Source organism: Lampetra planeri, chromosome 10 (assembly GCF_965212315.1).
Source record: "Lampetra planeri chromosome 10, kcLamPlan1.2.h2, whole genome shotgun sequence".
Taxonomy (NCBI): domain Eukaryota; kingdom Metazoa; phylum Chordata; class Hyperoartia; order Petromyzontiformes; family Petromyzontidae; genus Lampetra; species Lampetra planeri.
The window spans coordinates 12,051,067-12,074,461 of NC_136116.1; the positions used below are offsets into that span (position 1 = coordinate 12,051,067).

At 40.0% G+C, this 23,395-nt stretch overlaps 1 protein-coding gene across 3 annotated transcripts in view; it reads right to left on the reverse strand.

Annotated features, from left to right (window-relative positions):
- LRP1 (LDL receptor related protein 1) overlaps nt 1-23,395 on the reverse strand; it is a 263,658-nt gene that overhangs the window by 164,786 nt on the left and 75,477 nt on the right. For all 3 annotated transcript variants that reach the window (XM_078598337.1, XM_078598338.1, XM_078598336.1), the window contains exons 4-6: nt 7,351-7,470; nt 6,000-6,128; nt 4,929-5,192 (exon numbers count right to left, since the gene is read on the reverse strand). In XM_078598337.1, the coding sequence (XP_078454463.1) occupies nt 4,929-5,192; nt 6,000-6,128; nt 7,351-7,470 (513 nt within the window). The remainder of the gene's footprint in view (nt 1-4,928; nt 5,193-5,999; nt 6,129-7,350; nt 7,471-23,395) is intronic.

Below are 23,395 nucleotides of genomic sequence, written 5' to 3' on the forward strand. Positions count from 1 at the left end.
CAGCTCTTTGCCAATCCACTGCTGGATGAAGGACTTCCCATGCCACGTCGTTCTTGGCGACGGTTGAACCGTGCCTCACCACGCTGGTCAACGTGCGGGTTGGTCAAGAGGGAGGTTGGGAGACGAGTCCAGATGAGGTTTTTTTTAATGCAATGTCAATTTTCTCATTCAGACGCTGTCTCCCCGACAGACCTGGTCTTCACCTGAGGACGGCTGCTTGCGTTGTGGCCGAAACGTCGTGAGAATTATTTTATTATGTTTTATTTTTATTATTTTATTATTTCCATTCTACGTGACTTTACCGAAAGAACCAAGAAGACAATGTCAATTTGTTTATATTCAGATGTTATTTCAGCCGAGGCCCACCGAGCTATACAGCTCTTTTACAAGGACGACCAGCTCCAGACCATCCAAAGCCAGTGGACTGCCCACTGCTTCCCCTTCGTATATGGTTTATAACAATAGGTTTTGCCCTTTCTGGCAATAAAACAGGTGTCAAGATGTTCAAACACCAAATATAAACCTTTCGAACATCTTAATACCTGCTTTATTGCCAGAGAGGATAAAAGCTATTCTTATTTTCATACTTTGATACTGGAAAAAAGATCCCATGATATATATTTTTTATTGACAAGTTGTATATATGGCCAATTTCATTTGCGGAGGGGAGGGGAGGTCAGGTTGTATTCCACGAGTTTCTTCTTTTTTGCCTACCTAGTTATTGTGAAGGTATGTATTTTTCATAAACTAAAGAAATGTGTTCATTACAGCAGAGAATAGCTTAAAAAAATCTTTATTGCTTGATTGTGCTGCTCTTTAACACACTCGTACTATATTAGAAAAATGTATCCTGGCTGGATGACCTAGGTGAAGTGAATTCCCGTCTGGCTGGGTGTCGCATTCCCACAGTGTCCAGCCAGATTTGTGCATAGCTCCTGCTCCATAGATAGTGTCCACACACACGAATGTGCAGGACACTCTATCATGCTACCATATCATCACGCTCTCACTATCATACCCATACCGCCACACCATATAAGAACAAAGGAGGGAGATGGAGGATGGAGGTGAGGGAGAGTGAAAGGGCATGGAAGGGAGAGGAAAGAGAAAGAGCAACGTGGAAAGGGGGCACGCGAGGCAATGTGACAAGTAGTGGGATGAGAGGATTAGGGAAAGGGAGATGTGGGATTAAGTGAGAGGTGAGAGAGAGAGAAACAGGCAGGGAAAGAAGGAAAGTGGATGATATACAGTGGAGGAAGCAGGGAGGACAGAGGGATTGAGACACAGATAGAAACAGAATTAAAGAGAGAAATCGAGAAAAATTGGGATATACAGTTCAGAAGAGATAAGATAAAAGTGGAGAGAGTCAGGGCTCTATATAATAATACAAGTTTTGCTGGCTGGCTGGCAGGGATGGATGGACAGAGGATGCATAAAAAAGACGTAAATATACGCACAATAAATGTGGCATTTTCGCCCTGTTTTTCAAATAGCTTACAAGCATAGAACTTTTTTTCCTGAATGTCCAGTTGCAGTCGGTCAGAAAATGTGTTCATTTTTGTCCATGGGGGAAAAAAATACCATAAAAAATAACCGTTCTAAGGATTTAAATAATTTACAACGCTAAATAATGGTCTGAAATTATGTTTTGAGTTTATTCATGAGTTGCATTCCTTTCCAATAGAACATGACAGCAAGACTCTTTGTGCTTCGTGGAAATGTGGCATCACATGCGAGCTCGTTCAGAGTTCTGTAATTAAGGTTGTGAGAAGACTCTTTCATGCATGAAATGTGTTTATTAAAAAACAAATTCTCTCATGCAATGTGCTCTCCACGGAAAAGTATAAATATCACTCCTCATTTGTATTGCTGGTGAACGAGTTGCACTTCGTTTAGTTTTAATTGCATTCGCTGTTACTCTAGTCTCAACCCAAAAGGTGTCAGTTAATTTTGTCTAAGCATTGCATTAAATGCCTTGCATATTACCCCGCAAAAAGAAGATAACTCTGAATAAACATTATGCAAATGTGTATGACATGCTTATTTACCTTACTCTGAACACAGAAGTCATGCCTAATACATTGTTTTTCCCCTAATTAAAGTGTGGGGGGGGGGGGAGACAGCTAAGGTGTGGCTGCCGTTCTGTTTACATGTTTCGTATAACTTGTCAAGGAATAAAACATTTACTTGTTTATTACACAATGTCCATTGAGCCAAAACAGTAAAAGAACAATTCTGCACGCATTCTGTTAGAAAAAAATCCGTATAATAATTCCCAGTTTGATAGTGTGGAATGAACACCAGTGATAGGGGCATGCAACTCCGGTTCTTGTAAAATTGCAGCGTGTTCTTAATTAAATTTCAGAAAGAACGCAGTGCTGTTGGCATTCTGGTGAACGGGATTCTCGACTCTTAATTTGGTTCCCACACCAACCCTCACCTCATTGTCTCCACGTTCTTCAAGCGATTGTGCCGTAGAGTAATTGAACATCCGTTTTTTTTTTTTGCAGAAAGTTTGCGCATGATCAATCAAACCAAGTTAATGACCGTAAATATTTTACTTGACCCCCCTTCAGGTAAAGCCACTGGAAAAGCTCAGGAAAAATATTTCCCGAGTTCAAGGGTACGCAGCCAGCTGTCCGACTTGATTAATACACTAACATTAATGGAACTGCTCATTTGACCATCTGGACCTCCTTCCCCTTGCCTTGTTTGACCAATAGTTTAAATAGATTCCAAAAAAGATTAGCTCGTAGGAATAATAAGAATAAAATAGAAAGTATTATATTTCAGTTAACAAGTCTGTGTTATATTTTTACGTAGGCCGTACAAAGGGGTGCATAACCCGCTTATTCTTGAAAACTAAGTTAGGAGTTATGCAGACAGTGTGCAAATTGCAAATGATGTGAGAAAAAAATATTGCATCCTGCACGACTGCCAAGATGAATCTGAATTCAATTTCGTTGCTGACATTTGCAAGACGAAGGCATTGCCTTACATGCACCTAATCTTTGTGGTGGGGTTGAAACCCTGGCTCTATTTCCGTGAGCCAATTAGATGGCTCGTTTGTAACTGAAAAGGAGGTGGCATTTTCAGCCACCATGTATAAATCCATTATCGGTAAAGCTTTGCATGCCATCCCCCGGTCCTATTCTTTTCTGGGAGCACATGACAGATCAAAGGGCAATACAAATGCCGCCAGGTTCATTACTGTCACATGTGCTGCTCCAACTGTGCGAACCCTGTCGCTGTTGCAAATGCAGCACGGGTGCTCACTGCTCATGCACTTGTTGTCCTCTGAAGCCAGCAAGATGGATTGTACAGCTTGGACATCAATTTATTGTTGCTACTTAATTAATATTTATACGAAAGAGAGAGAGACTAACAAGCTTAAAAATGGCTTCTCCTGGACACACAGTAAAAAAATGGCCTTCACTGAATGTGCAGGCATTCAAGTGGCACAGCACCCATGCCAAGCCATACAGACGTTTGAAGCTAATATCCAATGTCTTCATATCTGGACTTCGAGCTTCAAAGTTTCATGCATGTAAGTCTCGCTTCACAATATTCTTCCAATATGAATTGTGTGGCAAATTGAGGTAGAATAAAAATAATGTCATATTCATATACAAGGCTGCCATAATGTAAGATGAATGGCATACATTATCTTGTGGAAACAAGGGGAAATGAATGGGCACTAAAATATCCTTATTGTCACCCCAGGTCGAAGATTCTTTGAAATACTGCACTCCCAAGCAGTGGAGTTCACAAACCATTGCAGCCATTACATTCCGTGTCAAGATTTCGTTACGCAAATTCTCCTGCCACGGTTTGATTATCTTCCTGAAATATCAATGTAAAAGCCATTAGCATTAAATATATATTTACAGGATATAGATAATTCAATACTGTTAAGACAGCTGACATTAACGCTGATGGAACAAACACATATTTAACCATTTAGGTTTTGAAAACATTTATAATGGATAAATAATTTTTTTTTAATTTTAACCAATAAAGAGTGTCATATGGCTTTCCATTTAACTAGTTTTGTAAGTTATTGTTCAATAATCAAATCCATATTGAAAATAATAGTAGTTCAATAATAATTACTAGACAGTATTCACAAAAAAGTGAATGTTATGTAGATGGAATTACAACTTAAAAATCAAATACACTTTGCATGAACAAACAACGATCTATCATAATATACCACTTGAAACATGGAAATTGTTTTCCAGCCTTTGAAATCAGCGTGAAGCCTGTTTAATATGAGTTTTTTTTTTAAATTGTTATTTTAAGAATGAGAGTATTAACAACAGCCTCTTTAAGTAATAATTCAAATACACGCATAGAAGAATTTGTATGATTTCAGTATGCAATTTACATAAGATGTCGACATAAAAATATACAGCTGACAAATGAATTGTCATTAATTGTCTTTGATATGTTGCAGCTTCGTGTATGAACATTAATTAGTGTCTTATTGCACACCATGTGTACATGTCCATCCCTTTTGTCAATCCGCTGCTGGATAAAGCCTCCAAGCCAACATAATCCCTCAGACTCTCAATGCAACAATGTTATGTAATTCCTGCACACAAGTCAACAACATCGCTCAATCTCCATGTTGGACGTCATCTTGCTCATGTTATGCATACATGTAATCACTGCACGTGATTGTCACGTGACATTCGCGTGCAATTATTCAGAAAAAGTCATCATCAGCAACGTGAGAAAAAAAGTGCACCCATTGGAAGAAACAAATAAACAATAAACACCATGCCACACATTAATAATAAATGCACACACTCGGTTATGACTATGTTTGGCAAAAACACTTCCACATTTTCGGATGGAACTTGAAAACACAAACACACACACACGGCTGTGCTTGCGAAACGATGCTGCGCCGGGTGGGAACTCACGGTGGACGTTGAGGGAAATGTTGACGACACGCTCGCCGGAGAAGCCTTTCAAGCCGGCCATGCGTGCGCAGTGAAGCCTGCTCTCTGTGGGGCTGTCGCCCACGTTGACCCAGCACGCCATCTCCTCGCTGTAGCTGAAGTCCATGGCGCTCGCCTGCCGCGTCGCCACGGGCGTTAGGCCCGGCACGATGCTGCCGTTCAGGTACGTTGCCACAATGTTCTGGGAGTTGGCGATGAGCAGAGCCGCTGGCCGGTCGACCGGGTCTGCAAAAGGTGACGACAGCGATTTCAATAATAATAACCGAATGGCCAGAATTATTGACAAAAAGGCCCAAACATATTGCCTTGGCGAGTCGGACCCACCGTTGATAAGAGACGTCACACGAGAAACATTTTCGCCAAAATCAGACACAGAGGAAGGTTCGATGAGGTGTGAACCGGTCTCATCTTTCCTGGGCTCAAGCAAGCATCTCTATTTAAAATCCTCAATCCAGTAAAATGTACAAAACAACGATCCACATTCCTATGGGGGAACCAATGTCGGGTTTACTTTCAAGAAGAAAAACAAGGGTAAGAAAACCATTTACAATTATAGCTCTGAATTTTAATGATGAGATTCTGAGCAAACGTTGATGTCATCCATCTGCAGCACAAATGCCTTATCTGAAAGTCAATGTTATAATTGAACTGTAGTTTATTAAGTAAAAGGCAATTGCTTGCTCAGGCCACTGTTAGTGCAAAGGCTTCTACTAGAGGGAGCTCTGGAGAGCTCTCCTTCACGTATAATTCGCCCGATTCTTCACGCAAGCGGTGGCAGTACCCACACTTTACACCACCACATGCGAAGCTTAACGTTGCTGGGTGGACAGACGCCAGGGGATGAAGACCAAAGGCACTTTTGCCCACCGTTTCAACTGCCACACCAGCAGTGTGCTGACCGTGATAGATACTACAACGGCATCCGAAATATATGTACAAGGGTACAAAAAAAATACATTAAATGTGAGATGCATTAACGAAACAAGTTGAGAGACAAATCAGATGGTGTTTGCAATCAGCATAGGTTCCCACCATTCTTGGCCTTGCAGGACTTGCTGTCGGGCTGCAGAAGGTACCCCTCAACGCAGCTGCACGAGTAAGATCCGTCGGTGTTTAGGCAATTCTGGCTGCACGTGCCATACACGGCACACTCGTCAAAGTCTGCGGAGTTTGGAGGGGCGGGGGGGGGTTATAGGGTGAGACACAGCGTGCGTTTGCCTTTTATCAGTACATGGGGGAGGAAGGCAGTGTCATTAAACACACTTGTAGGTAGTAAAACAGGGCCCATCAGTGTTATATATTATGATTTAAAAGAGGAAAAAAAACGGCCATCCAACCATCCGTAAAATCTAAAGCCAAATGGAAAAGTGTGTTCTTCCTCAACTGCTCCTGATTTATTACATCTCCCTTTATGATGTGACTGATCATGATATTTTTTCTCAACGCATATAAAAAATGTATAGCAACAGTGTCACATCCGGCCACAAATGCAGTTGACCTGTGTAGACCAGTTGAGCATAAATTGTATATTTGGCAGTAAAATAATTAAATTTCGTTTTTCAGTAAAGATACAATTCGCCTACAATTACTATGTAACATATGAACAAGTAGTGATTAGAGTACAACACAGACTCTATATGAATCACTAATATTGGTGTGGTGTTTGTGCTATTGGAGAAATGTGAAATACAAATGAGCTTCCAGTTGGTTGGGATTATTTTCTGAAAATGTATAAATAAGTTAATTTTATTCCTGGTGAAATAAAATGTGGATTTTTTTTCCCAATGTGCAACTCACTGTACTAACATATTACATACAGTACACACTCTGGATAGTGTCAACATTTGGTTGTTTATAAAGCTATATTTGGGTGTTTTTCAGATTTTACTTTGCAATTGTATTTTAATAAGACATTCATAAAAAAGTTGTTAATGGAAAAACATGTCAAGCTCACTTGCTGACCACATTATTGCAATGGTATTTATGACACTGAGTGAATCCCATGTAAAAATGTACAGATACAGGCAACCACAACATGTCTAAGATGATAAGGCCTTAGCAATCATCATTATGCTCACATTTACAAATAATAAATTATAAAAACACTGACAGCTCTGCACTTTTGTTGACACTAAACGGTATACCTTTTGGTGATCTAAAATAGTGAAAGACGTAAAATTCATCAATCATAGCCCGTTGTTTCTTTTTTTAAACAGAGCCACCAAAGACTGACATTCACATCCATCAAAATCAGAAGAAAAAGTTTTTTAAAATGCGCTATTTTTTTGACAAAAACTTGGCAGGTTTGATTAGTATACATACATCCAAAAGATTCGTGAAGCTCAATCAATAATACTAATGTCGAGCTGTCGCTGCAAGGTACCTTTGCAGCCTTTCTCATCCGGGGTAACCTCGTGACCGACGGTGCAGTAACAAGCGGGGCCTTCCCTCGTCACCGCACACTTGTGACGACACAGTGTCACTGTGCAGTTTTCTGCAAACTCTGACGCAAGAAAAATAACACCACACAACAAGATGTAAGTTAGTGCAATGTACAGGACTACATTGGCAGTGGTATCAAATATTAAGGTGCAGTCCTGCATCTTGTTGCTCGTGCAACTGCTGGTGGGAGGGCTTCCACTGCGGACAGAAGGGCCAACACAAAAGAGGCCCTCAAAGAGAGTATTTGGCATACCATTTCATGCTGGCGAAAAAAAAATGCTTGGAAGAGATGGGGCTGTGGTGAGTTGTTGATCTAAACCCTGTTGCCCAATGACTGCACACAGCTCAAGTTTACATTAAAACAAATATACGCATTCTTTTTAGTGCCACAGTAGTATTTTCACCATCTGATCCAGCAGTAAGTTTAAGCTTGGCAACATGAAATATATTTTTAAACCTTTTTTTAGTAAAAGGTGAAGGTGCAGCTCTGCAATTTCTTGCTCACTCCAATGAAAGCAGAAGAGCATCCACTAGAGGGAAGCGCTAGAGAGCCCCCTCTTTCGGGAATGTGACCTCTTCCACCCTGGCCAGAGATCTTTGGAGAGGTGGGAGTCCCCACCACACATCATCCCACCACACGTGACCTTCCGATCGACGACCTGTGGTGTAATGATTTATAACTTCTGGGTGGACAGAGGAAGGGGGTTTTGGAAATGTGCCCATTGTTGGAGCTGTTGTACCGAACGAGAGACCTCAGGATGAAATTCCAGCATGCTAACCATTTCACGATGGGCAGCATCGAGTGGTATAAAAGAAATTACTACAGTCAACCTCACGATCATTAACACTGCCTGATGAAAACACATGTATTAAACTAACATCTTTGGCTGTATTAAACATATGCAAGTGTCCGAAATGTTAGCCTCATATGTTCGGTAATAACGAAATGTGCACGATGACAGATATTTGGTAAGCAAATATGATGATAGTTGATTGACGAATACATATTCACAATATTACAGCCTTTGGTGCCAAATTCTGGAGGAGGAATATTACTAGTAGGAGTAGAACACTTCACACTATCACTCCACTTACAAAAATACAAGTTAAATATTTAGCAAGAACTGACAAAGGACTTGGTGAAAAGGAATAACATTGATAAGCTTTCCCAGACAAACTCAAATTGAATAATTATCAGATATGAATTACAAACCTTCATTTGGTAATTAGACAAAATAGTTTCGTAATGATGTTGTGTTGTATGGAAATGCAGGAGAACAGGAAATGTTTATGTGTTTCGGACTTTAACCACACACACTAAATGTGCACCAACGCCATGAACTCACAAGAATAACTTAAGATGACACTGCACATAAATCAGTTGAAGATAGTCTTTGGACGGAATTAACTGGATAAATTTTTGCTTACAACTTTAATTCCTCACATTCTTGTATTTTGGCATATGCCCTTGCATTAGTAGACTTAATTTTCCACGCAAATTTCCCATCTGCAAGATGTTGACATTCATATCCCTTGCGTGCCATTATTTGAATGCTTCATATTTATTTATTTTTACTGCATAAATGTAAACGGCCTTAAATTCCAACTTTATGACCATATCCCCCCAATCCTTGATGTGGCCAATGTGGGGAGTTCAAATTCTTTGGGGGAAACTGCGTTGTGTGAAATTGTGCTGCCACTGCACGCTTGCATCGAGCAGCCTGTAAAAACGCCCACGGGCTGCAGCATGCTCACCGATTGCACAACGGTGGCATGGCACGCTTTGAACTAGCCCACGCCAGGTCTTCTGGACAAGCAACTATGAAATCCAACCGTGACATTTCATAGAAGACCACCAGAATGCGAAAAGCAACAAAGATGGGGGTCTTTTGTTTGCTGCCTTCCCCGTAGCTTGCCTGCCGCTATAATCCAAGGAAAGCATGGGACACTGCCAGATTTCTGTGCATACTAGAACGTGCCGCCCGCCTGCATCCGGCCTAAATTCATTCCACATGTAGCCAGTCGTAAGGGGAGCCTGGCTGGTCATGGCAGAGGGGCAAAAACCCCGTCTTTTGCAATGCAAAGCCATCCACCATTTCCCATCTATCACGTCCATCTTCTCTTTGTTTTTAATCCAGCCTGTGAGTCATTTCCCAACTTCTGCATTACTCACTGAGCATCAAAGTGTTGTTGATCAATTCTCAAGATGTTTAAAATATATAATAAAACAATTACGGGGGCAGGGGAGAAGGGAAAGAGTTATGCAAGCTGTTTTTTTATGAGATAAACTAAAGCTTCAGCATTTAAATGTTTGATTTACTGGCATTGGAACACATTACCATCTTGTAGAGTTCTCGGGAAATTGAGTATCCAAGCGAGTAAATATTTAGGTTAACACTTAAAAGTATCTTTCTGTGTATCTGTGGTACAGTATACTGTGATTAACATGTGTGCAACTGCTTCTGGTAACTTTGATTAACCCTATAATAGGAGTTACTTTCTAAATATTACATAGACCACAGCACCCCAACATTAAAGGCTTTAGACTTGAATAGCAGTTTGCACCTGTGTTGGGGGGTAGCAAAATTATCACAAGGGCACATAAGCCTTCTCACTGGCAGTACTCGCAAGTCACTTGTTTACCGGGGTATGATCATATTGTCTGCCAAATGTAACCAAACAGCATAGCTTTATTTGCACTTACATGTGTTATTGCACGGTACGAAAGTCATTGTAATGTAGACTTAAAGCTTTCGTGACTGCAGGAATTCATTTTCTTTGGGTCTTTCGCTAAAGTCACGTAGATAGGCTCAAAGAAAATAACAACCGCTTGTGTTGCGATCGCAACGTTGTAGTTTTTGTTATTTATTTTTTTCCTATCTACGCGACTTTACTGAAAGACCCAAAGAACATTGTAATGTACTTAATGAAACTGTTGTTTCCAGGGTGTAGTTGACTATAAAATACTCGATGGGATGCTCGTGGAATGCTGTGTCATACGCAGATAAATATACCAGTAACATTTTCTAGCGATATGTTTTTGTAATGAACCTGTTCGAAAACAGATGGAAATTGAAAGACGTTGAAAGTGTTTCAGCAATATCACTTTGGTTTGGTGCTGCTGCCAATCTCCAAATACTCTGTAATTGTGGCACAAAGGATATTGTCATGATTCTTATGATCTTTTTCAATAGAACAATACACATTGAATGCACAGTATTTGAAGAAAGGCTCCATTGTAATTTCTTAGAACATATCAAGTACTTAAGAGATCAAACGATGAGGCCATTTTCATACTTCAAAAAGGGATGTATTAGAATGACCTTCAAAAAAATGTACGTGTGATTACATATGGCTCTATTTTTACCTCAAGGATTTGTACCATTATTATTACCATTACAAAAGTAATGCTAGTCCCCTATTGCACATAGACGAGTTTTAGGATAGTCATGAATATAATATGGTTGGGGAAGATTATGGCGTGTGCATATATCTAAATAATGACTTCTGGTTGTTAAATGAAAATGTTGATAGGGATTAGACGTGACTGTATTGCAAATATGCAAATGCTACTATACATTTTTATTTTACTTAAACTTATATACGGACGAGTTAGTGGCAATGAGATGATACGGACACGGCGCGGAAATAGGTTTCTGTTACATATCCCAATAACCGAGTGTTAAAGAACGTCTAGAAACTGTTAAAGCACAAACAGCTTATGTTAGATGTTGTGATCATCACGCTCCATGTACCATGCTGTAAACGTGTTACTGTGGGATGGACCATTCACATACTGTCTACACTGTACAGAAAATATGGGGGAAAAACACAAATGACAATAAATATTTCTACACTAACAGGGACAAATTGTGCTCTTTTAGCTCGGTACAAATGTAACTAATACTTAGAAAAATAAATGTTACACCCAGTCGTAGACTTTTAGCGTCATCCAAAAACTGATTTGTATCAACATTTGGCAAGTTAAAATTTAATTATCTGAATACACTTTAACATATTTTCTCTCTGTGCCCATTTGATGACCCTTGTACTGCAGTTACTTTCAATTCTGTATGTCATTCTGGTCCCCACAATCTAATGACTGTGTTAATAAACAAAAAAAAAATTGTATTTTAGAATTAAATATAAACATTCGTGGAAAGTTTTGTCTTTCAATCCGCCTAAAATAAATTTAAATAAAAACTCATTTGTACACACATGTTAATCGAGCTCGTTTGTACGTATTTTTTCAGAGTGGCTTGTTGGCTTGTTGTAGGACCATTCATGCCATTGAGCTATGCTCGTCGTCGTGTCACGTATGGGGAGTTGGCCACAGAAGCGGGTGAGCTCAGCACAAACAAATATAACATGACAGTTGTCTTCTGTTCCTCGCATTCTGGAAAAACATTCCAAAGATCAGCCAAATCAAGATATATTTTTTTTTTTCAAGAGGATGTAAAAAAACTAAACTAAATATCTAAAAGTATGTCAAAATACAGTCGACCTTTCTACATTAAAGAAAGCATAGTCATAATAATTTCATGGAATTATTAGGAAACCTGTGCTTTCCTAAGTATAGGCTGATGAGCATCAGTATAGTTCTTACATTTAACCAGCTGTAGCTTAATCATGTCAATAAAAAATCGTGTTATTATTTACAAACTAGGTACAATATTCTCGATTGTGTAGCCTTCATATGAATTGACGTCATTTGATGTGCCTTATTACAGGCCCCAGGAATAAACAAAGACAGTGCTTTGTGTAAAAAAATACAAATCTAGGAGCTTTAAAGAACAAGCATATCCCAGTTGCCTTAATGTGTTCAATACCCTGAAGGCAAAATAATATTTGTCCTTCTGTGGAAGCTTTATTTATATTAAAGCACTGTATTTTCAGTAGCTGCAATGACAGTTCACACAAGGGCAACGATCAATTTGCAGAAGAGAAGGGATCGCAATATTCACACGGCCGGAACAATTTGCTCTGCGAAAGAGTGCCACTGCGAACTGATACAACTAGCAACGTGATTGTGAATCTTGCAAAAAACTGAAAATTAGTTATCAGCTCGAAATAACACATTATGGGCTTTATTAAACGAGTTCTTGCCTTTACAGTACGTGTTTTTTTACGTAGTTTTAATTTTTTATATCGGTGACAAAGCATGCCACGATGAATCCACTCAGAAATCTCAGACAGCGGTGTGCCATGTGTCAGGAAAAAGCCAGAAGAGATTATTCACAGTGCCTCACCATACAACAACTTCAAATTCACATATATATATCCTTTACGCAGTCGAGGTCCTATTTTCACACATTCGGCTATGAGGTTGTTTCTAATATAGCAGTCGTGGTGTTTTTTTTTTGAGATGTAATCGAATCAAATTGAGTGATTGTATGCCTGAATGTATGTTGAATTTCTTTAGCACCGTACGTAGCCAACCGTGCTAATCGGAGGTGCGGGAGAAGGACAACAATCTAAACACAAAAAGGAGTTAGAAATAAATTAGTTTTCAATATGGACTAACTCAATTTAATGGAGTTTTTGTGTGCAGTCATTGGAGAAGAGTTTGAGATAAACAACTCGCTAAGCCTGAGTACCCGGTTTAATCATGAGTGGGCGCCCAGATTCGAATTCAGAAACTCAGCGGTGCCCGGCCCTGAGTCACCAGGCCCACCTTTTGATGAATGTTTCCACCATATAATACATTAACAGAAAGGTGAAATTACAATGTCAATTAACAAAAATTAACCCGTAAAAACAAAGTTTTTCACTATAAATCCTTTATATGCGTGGCATCGGTTTTATTTTATTATTCATTTCTGTTTTTCTTGAGTAAGAGTTTCATTTTTATCACATTGGTATTTTAAATTAAATATGAAATATTTTTTTCCTAAAAAGTGGAAAATTTTGGGAAAAAAATTTCACGAAAATAAATTGTCACGCACAACGAGTCTGTGTGCAAAATGTCAGCTCGATTGGATCACGGGAAGTGGGTTAAAAAACGACCGAAAGATTTGCACAGTCGTAAGCGCGCAAGCAAGCAAGTGAACTTAATATAAAGGATTTTAAAATAAAGGCAGTAACTACAGTCATTGGTGATTTTTTAAGTAGAAATTATCTTGACATTAATAGCTATAATTGTATCAATTACCACGCATTACACTACTTGGCCACATATATAAATGCTTATACAATAAAAATATACAACTGCTGAACTTGCACCCAAATCAGTTAAGATTGCATCATTGGGACAAGAAACAGATTAGTTCAGTCCTGAAACATGTAAAGGTGGCGAATGAAGTTACAACTACTGCAGCTATTGCAAGAAATAATTTCCTTACGTATTGGTGGGAAGTATTCCTCTGATAGTCTGAGTGCTTCACTTATTTTGTGAGGCGTTACGCTCGTAAGCTGCTGCTGTTGCATTCTTGAGCAGAGTGTGATCACGTGAAGGGATCGGGAAAACGAGCAGTTGGGTGAAGCAGGGGGTGTAGAGATGGGAGTGGGAGGTGAGTTGGCATGCAATGAGAATGAAAAAATGAAAAAAAGTACGGGGAATTCAACAAAGTAGTGTATATAATTTGACAGCTGGGCCAGCTATAGGCAGCGTTTGACTTCTATATTCGCCGGGAGGGCTGGGGTTCGCTTTGCCCCTCAAGTTGGGAATCTCGGGGTGCACATAATTAGTATTCACTCACGTTGTTTTCTTGATTGCAAACTAGTTGGGGAGGGCTGTTGCCCCCCACCGCCCACTGCCCACAAACTCTGCCCATGGCTGGGCCCCCAAAGGAAGAAAACGTTTCTAATGAAAAAAAATTACAATAAAAGTGTCATCCCAAACTACAACTCAAGCCATGGGTCAAACAAAGACTACTCGGAGGGCCTCACGTCCACTGCTACAAAGTACCACGCGCATCCAACGAACCCTTCCCGCCTGTAGCACCTCCGCCCGCTTTAGTAAATTGCGATAATGAATTCTAATAAGCGAGTCGACTGGTGGATGTCTTGTTACTCAAACCCTTGGGGGGGGGTGGGGGGTGGAAGGATAAGGAACGTCCACAGCCAATATAAACTTCCTTCAACCCTTGGGGGCAGGAAACGGGAGCCGGATGCTCGAAGTTCTGTTTGTTTGTTTGCAGAAACGAAGCTCAAGTTCAAAGTGCGTCACGTCACCCGTTCAGACAAGTGTCCACGAGACAGACGCGCACCTCTTTTGTTAAAGAGCGCCGTGCGATGAAGCTACGCTATTTTATTTGTTGTTGCGTTTTATAATGCGCGTTTCAGCTTGCCTATCAAAAACAAATCCGACTTTGCATACCTTGTCCATGCGTATTCTAAAGTTGGCACAATGAACAATCCATAGATAGAATAGGTTAAATTCCCAATATACATCAGTTCCAGCAGCAGTACTGACCATCTCACAACTCCTCCTCTCCCGTGGCCCATCCTGGCTCCTCCCCCCTTAACCACTATATAAGGTCGTGCCTCTTGGGACTTCTCTTCACTTGATACAGCAATTTTGCTGTGACGGTTTTACCTGAAGACGGAAGCTTGTGTTGCCTCCGAAACGTCGTGATTTTATTCATTTGTTTTCCTTTTTAACCTATGTGACTTTACCGAAAAAACCAAAGAGTATATACATCAGGATATTTAAAACGCTGATTAATGGGGATTATATCATAGACCTGCAATGCTTTGGACCCCCTCACAATTCAATGAATTGGTGGAATGGAGGATCGCAATTCAGAATGGCAATTTGATTCAAGATCAATATTATATTATTGTTGTTTACATTGAGGCGCATTGTAGCACTTGTAGTGATTGTAGGGGGGCATGGATTAATTACATGTGTATAAAAAAAATCTCATGCACACAATTTAAACACATGTATCCTGAACATAAAAATCGATTTTAATTCAATCAATGCATCATTACACCCCTTATATCCTCGGTTTACCAGTCTGTCCACCGAGCATTATTAATGGATTCAATACAGTAATCGTATTGACCATTTGCCTATGGCAGGATAAAGCATGGTTATTTCAAACCCTTCCAATCTATCTGCATTGTGTGGGAACTCAACACGACTCGAAAGAAAGAGGATGCTGTCCCGCTTGGAGTAATGTGAACATTGTGTACATGGAAGGTACACGTACGATGGATACATTATAATTAATTATGTGAGTTCAAGTCTAGCTCTTTGGATTGGACATGAAATTGAAGTAAAAACGAAGGCGTAAAACACTCGCGTCACGCTCTCTCCTTATTGTCCATTCATGAGATATTATAAGAATGCATGCTAACGAAGTGCCCAAATGATTGTGTCTATGTAGAAATTATTTATCACAGCTAGCCTGCGTGCAGACTACCAATTATGCATCCAAACACTCAACTTGACTTGCCGAGACATGGCTGCATTTAGACCAAACAACGGGCTTGCAGTGCAGTTTTTGTGTAGATAGACTTACCCATTGCTGGGAAAACATAATTAGGCGCTTCACAGCAGCATGCAACGTTTTCATGAAATGATATTGAAATTTTGAAGGCCAAAAAGTTTGCATATAACATGCAGCTTCACAATGTGAATCATTGGTTTGTTCATTTATGGGTTCTTTCATCGTTATAACTGTGTTTGTACGCACAATAACTTGTCATTCACTCTGCAAATCAACAGACTCTATCCTGAATATGCCCCTGGCTCTGTGGCAGCACACCAAACGGCAATTGCTTCCTACTAGAAAAAAAATGTAGTATTGAGTTGTCTTTCGTATCAATTCCAAAACACATCAATGGATGAGATTCGTTTATCACTCTTATCCAGTGATTCAAAGTTGCAGTGACCAACAGAAGATCCTTAATCCTCACATTAGTTCTCCTCGGATGAATCCAATGGGCACAATTGTAATGAGCGTGTTGTGATATCTCTGGCAGCTGGCCAAGCGAAAGCTCTTCCTGTGTGTGGCATGCTAACTTGTAAACCCTGCATGACCAGCAAAGAATAGCCTCAGTTGAAATGGCAATTGCTGCCCAAGAGATGTCTGTCTGCATGGTTGCATGCATGTGTATTTGTTTTTAGGTGCGTGCGGAGTGTGAATATGCCATACAATGTATTAGATCATATGTAAGAGACAACGAACACTAAAGAGCTACTCTACGATAAATGCCCCACGTTGACCAACAACAACGAAAATAGCATCTACCTACCTCCGTGAGTTACGTTTGAAAATAAAAAATAAAAAATTCACGGAGTTCATGGCACACTGCGGTAATCACTACGCCACTGCACTTGTCCACGTAATTAATCATTCCAATAATTTTCACATTAAAATGAAGGCTGCTGCGCTTGTAAAAAAAACACACTACAATAACAACATCGGCCATGTGATATGTGCTCTTCTTGGCAAAGCAGCGAGGTCCGAGGAAAGCCACGAGCAGTTGGAGATCGGTGGATTTCATTGTAAGGGCGCTGCGGCACTGAGAGGCCCCCCTTTTCCTTAGTGAACCAAAATAAAATGCCTATAGAGTTAAATGCCACCTGGATGCAGCCAAAACATTCCCAGCAACCTCCTTATTGTTTCATTGGACCAAGATAACTTTGTGTACCAATAATTTGACATCCAAGACTTTCATAACAACCAGAAGAACATTCTACCACAATCATGTGCACTTAAATTATGGCATCCAGGAAACAGTTTGATGACTACCAATTGTTCTTCTTCTTGGTTCTTTCGGTAAAGTCACGTAGAAGGGAAATGATAAAATAATAAAAATAAACCATAATAAAATACAATTCTCACGACGTTTCGGCCACAACGCAAGCAGTCGTCCTCAGGTGAAGAACAGGGCTGTCGGAAAGACAGCGTCTGAATGGAAGCTGTCTTGCGTTGTGGCGGAAACGTCGTGACAATTGTATTTTATTATGGTTTATTAATTTTATTTTATCATTATTTCCCTTCTACGTGACTTTACCGAAAGAACCAAGAAGATGAATCCCTGCAGTCACGAAAGCTTTAAATCGAGACTACCAATTGGTTTGGAGAAATATTAAAGCACATGTAAATAGGGCCCATTTTTTTACACTGAACGTATAGTGCGTTAACTGAAACACGTGCCATGGTGTTGACTGGCCTATGTTTAAATTCCATGCAATTCCACAACAATAGAGACGTGTGGCTTTATTGATATTTACAGATCATAAAACGTTGTCTAATGAAAAATATCAACACTTTAGGAGTTAATTGAGTAAGAGATATTTTGAATGAGAAGGAATATGAATCGTCATTGTTAATGACATATACACAATGTGAAGTTTACTTTATTAACACATAAAATATAAGTAATTATTTTATTTTTCGATTTAAAGCTTTCGTGACTGCAGGGATTCATATTCTTATTTTATGTAATGATACCTATGTAAGACCTTTATGAGGATCATATGTTCTGAAAGCCTAGATTAATTTTTTTTTTAATGCGTAACGAAATGTATCATTAAACGTAATTTCAGATCGAATTAAGCAGCAACAGTGGATGATGATGATGATGATAATTAAACAGCATCATTCGGCTGTACTAAGAGCTCACATGTACAGTTATTTATAACGTGGGGTAACAAGCCATTTGGCTCCAAAGCAGGGGTCATCAAACCTGTGACACCTGTGAAATGCATATCTTCATGGATTAGCAAACGTCTGATTTGTGATTCTAAAAGATGCGTTGCCTAAACCTTCCAATAAATACTGTGAAATAATTCAAACTGATAATGGAATTGTTTAATTTAAGTGTAGTATTTCACTATAGTGTTCATAAGTAAATTGGTTTGCGGGTATAAAAATCGTATCTAACTTTTGTTTAGGAGCAGAATAGCAATTTAATTGTTTTACCAATAAACACAAAAATGATGCATAAGGGTTCTGAGAAGATTTTTTTATTCTAAATAAGAAGTTGTAGTTAGACTATTGTTTTTTTGGTTTCTTATTTTTTTGTAATTTAAAATATTAATCCTTAATTCTCCTAGGTTTTACTCTGGCTTGCAATTGTAACTTGTGGATTAAAACACGTCTTTTTTTAAGCAAGGGATTATGATCAAATTTTAATTTCAGTATAATCAAAGCTCAAGAGAAGAATGAATTTAGTTTTTTACTTAACTTACGACATTACATATTTACATGAACACACAAGTCGAGGTCCAGATCCCTCCGAGCCGAATTTGCACACGCACACACATGCACGCATGAATGCCTTGTAAATCCAACAGGCATTTAAGAGTGTGGCTAGTCACAGCTAGAATTCCAATTCCCCTTGAGACACAGCCACATGCTTGCACATGAGCAGGCGTGGAGACAACACAAACCCCTTGGGTCTATTTCCCAGATTACGTTAAGCAGAGTTAGTCCTAAACGGATTCACAATTCCTTCGAGTTGTCGTTACCCACTCATGCACACAGACATGACAATGCTGTTCTCTATGTCAGCGTGCTATAAGATGGCAGAATGTCAGCGTTTTGTGACATTACACGCATCAATCTCAAGGCGACCTATGAATAACAAAGACTCGCCACAACATGCACGGATTCCTGTAATACGACAGTATTAGAAAACATATTTTGCTGGCCGACTATCGTGGTTGACGTCACAGCACACGTCTACGTGATGACGTCACCCACACCCCACAACGTTAAGCAGGGTTCGTGCATCGTGGTGACGTCATCACGCCACACGTCCACCGCCCTCGTCCCCAGCGTGCATCCCTTGCAAATGTTTACTTGCAAAACGGAAAACGTATTACAACTGACAGATTGAGACCATTGCTTTTTTTTACCACCCATTTTGACTAATTCCCATGTGCGTTTCCTATGTTTGCATCACTCGCAAAGGCTTAATCTGTGCCTTGCAATAAATCCATGAAGGTATATAGAAAGTTTAATTACGGCAGTGATTCGGGTGCGTGCGCCTCTCTCCACTGCAAACTGCACCGTCCAATAATTCCAGCAGCAACAAACAATTCCAGTGTCGCAAGGGATGACCTACATCAATAACCGTAGGATGAAGAAACCAGCATGTCAATTAGACTTTCTGGAAAAAGGTTTCACTTGACCTCCACTGACCCAACAGTAGCAGAGTTCAACTATAAATGCAGAGCCCATTAAAACAACCTGAGCCCCAATTTACTGATCCTTTCTCTCTATATATCTGATGAACTTTGATTAAGCCATTTAAAAAAAAGCTGCTGATTTTTTCTAATGATTTAGTGATTTTATTACTCATTACTCACAAAGAAGCAAAGCTCAGCAAACGCTAAATCAAACCGAGATCCAAACTATTGGCATTTTAACGCTTGAATGGTATCAATGAGTAAATTATAGCGACGCAACTTTGAAGCCAACAGGGGTTCTATTTAACACTTGCTATATTAAGGAACACCGCCAAATGCAACACTCTTACCATCTGGTTATACGAATGTCTGTTTTCTTGCATTCTCACAAACAATCTCATGAAATATTGAAGCCCGCAAGATATCATCTCGTTTGAATAACATTTCAGTGTTTTAATTTCACCGAATAACACGGTCATAAAAACATACGTTTACCAGATTTTAGAAAACGTTTTCACCAGTTGTTTCTGTACAAAGTCATACATTTGCCAAGTTTGTTTGAATACCTGAATGTGATTACATAGCCATTAGGCACGCGACACAAACAGAGAGGCTGAGGTAACCCTCTTACACTCACATAAGCTAAACCCACATCAAAAGGATACATTTTTAAAAAGCTGATCACATACAATGCAAACACTCTTCCGGTGTATTTGCTTCAGGTCGACCCGATTGCCAGATGGTGCTGGGGGTTTTTTTCTTCTTTCAAATTGCAGAGGTCAGAGGTACGTACAGTCAGTTTCCTTGGCCAGTGGCTGCACAAGGCACTTAAAATAATTGAGAGTTCACCATTTGACACTTGACAGCATGCTCAAACCACAAAGTAAATCAAATAATTACATCACCAGCAGACCACATCTAATATGGGCGAGCTAACAATGCTGGATTGCATGGCAGTATGCAATGTTTCTCCATAATTAAGTGGAATTGCGCAGTGATAACAAATAATTAACTTAAATTGGTCTCATAACGCAAGCACAGCGATTGCGACAAAAACGAAAGCCGCATCACTTTGGTCGCTTACTTTAGTCAGTTGAACGATTCAAAGACCTCCAATTAGCAGTTGGCTACATACAGTGCAAAAGAAGTTCAACATGCACACGTACAACAAGACTGGTTGGGTGGATCAACCTCTGAGCAGACCATACCATCCTCTACTACACTGCTGTATTTTGTTTAATCATCATCTTCCCTGCACATGGACAACGCACAGCAAAGGCAGGTTGGGGCAGCCCTGCGATGTGCTGTCGCACACCACTGCTCTGCTCTTCCATGCTAGCCAGACACCCTGGGACAGGTGAGAGCACCCACAACTTTAACCCCACAACACGTGACCTGCCAATCAAATAACTGTGGTGCACCCATATATACTGCTGGGTGAACAGAGATGTTGGGGGGGGGATTTAACTTATTTTACAGGTCAGGCCCACTGAGCTATACAGCTCTTTTTTAGAAGCCACCTGGCCACAAATGAAGTGGCTTATCACGTGGACATGTATAGCAGTAGCGAAATACTCTAAACACATGTTTCTAAATGTGGAGAGAAAAACCGGAGGACCCGGGAAAAATGTATTTAAGAAACTTGCCTGTGGTTTTAATTGCCATGGGGGGATATCGAATAAAACCGGGTAACCTCTGCATTGTAATTCCAGCTGTCTGACCGTTAACGGCGTTTGCAGCCAATTTCCAAAACCCCTCTATTATTCAGATGGCTTTTGGATAGTGATAATAATGTTTACTACCGAGGGGCATAATTTGGGTGTCGTGATCATTTTACATTTTTACCTCTAGGTTAACAATGTGTAGCGTCATAAAAGATGTCGCTATAGAGAATCAGTACCAGTTCTAGATTTGAAGCTTTCGTGACTGCAAGGATTCATACTCTTAGTTCATTCGGTAAAGTCACGTAGGTAAAAAATGAAATTAAAATTAGTGATTTTATTGTTTTATTTTTATTAATTTTAATTCCATGTTTTACCTACGTGACTTTACCGAAAGAACTAAGAGTATGAATCAGTACCAGGTAAGGGTAGCAGCACTCCATGTGAAGAGCCCCTCCTCTGCACTCGGGGGGGGCGTGGCCAAGGGGAGGGCCGGGCCACGTTCCGGCAGGTGGGGTTCGGGGAGGGGTCGGGGCTGTTCGTGGCTGGGAATTGTTGGCGAGCTCGAAGCCTGTGGGGCCTCGTCTCCGATCTTCAAATTCATCGGCCAGGCAGCACGTGGCTGTCTGGTCCGATCGTAGATAGCTAGCCGGGTGGTCACCACCCTAGGTCATTCTGTTACGGTGCACTGTTAGTGTTAATAAACGTGTTGCCACGCTACAAATGTATAATGAAATTTTAACTTTGACAATGCCAGTTCCATGCTTGATATAGATATATGGGTTGGGTAAAAAGCCACATTTGCAAATGGGATTTGCAACTTTTATCCTTACACACGTATTAATAGTTACATTTAAATGTTCGATTTTATTGAGGGACTGTTTTATTGTCTTGGTGTGGTCTGTAACTGTTTTTGTTGTGTTGCTGCCTTGCCCAAGTTTACATTTAGTGTTTATGTACTTAAGCAATTTTTACCTATATACGTTATTTATATTTAATGACTTACCTTTTTCTCAAATTTCTACTCCTATCGTTGTTTGTATTGTTCTTTGTTGCAACTTTCCAAACCACCCCGACTGAACATGTGAAAAAAGAGCTTCATAGCTCATCGTATTCCTCCAGTCTAAATAAAGTTTCTGATTCTGTTTACAAATGTCTTTGCTTATGCTTTTATTTAATATTAATTTTAGGTCTCAAATGAAAGGCGTCGAGTCTGCGGTGCTTGAGCAATCGCTAATGTCCATCAAGATGAATTAAGTGGCTCCACTGAGATCTTGAGCTTGAGGCAATCCCACCCGGTATAAATAAAGTTGTCCCGTCATCATTATCATCTTCCATAATCAATCCACTGTGGGCTGAAGGACCCCCCCCCACCCCCTCCACGAGCCGTCGCCATCTCTCACGATCTTGCGTTGCAATAATTCACCCAGCACCTGCACGCTTGCTGCCTTTCTCATGAATAATTAATCATACGCTCACTGTTCAGTCAGAAAAAGGCTGTAAAAAACACTGTCGCTAAAATGTAGTATTCTCTAATTGTAATTTGCCTCGAAGGACCTGATTTCGATTAACATAAAACAAACCGGTGATCACACATCGTGTGTGCCCATCTGCGTCATTGTTGGCCCCTTATCCATAACCACACTATTATTCACTGTTTGTGTGCCGTTTCATATCGCTGTGGCCATGGAAACATCTGGCACCACACTCGTAATCCATTTCCAAATACACCATGGCCTACCCGCAATTTCCAGCCACTTGTCAATAATATTTTTTGTTCAGCTGACAGCAGTTACGTGAACAAAGAAAAGAACAAAAAAATGTATATGATAAAATAGCTCTATATAAATCTGCCTCTAAACATTAGATAAACATTGCTATAGGAAGGCCTCCCCTTAATGAGGTATAAATCCCCTACATCCTTGCTCTTCATACAATCCATACACAGCTTCTGTGTATGAGCTCATTTCGTTGCTCCATCTTCGTGGTGGTCATCCTCTTGGGTGCGTAATCCTCATCTGGCACCATGCCATCACCGGGCCTCATTTATTGGCTATCACCCATCACAATAATGTGTCCTGCCCAAGCTCACTTACATTTCCTTAGACCAACAAAATGTTTGAAATTCGTGTTTGCTCTCTGATCTATGTGTTCGACTTTACACCTAGCGGTAGCGCATTCACCGAATTTGTTTTGTTTTCTTACCAGGTAAGGCCCACTTATTGTAGAAGTTC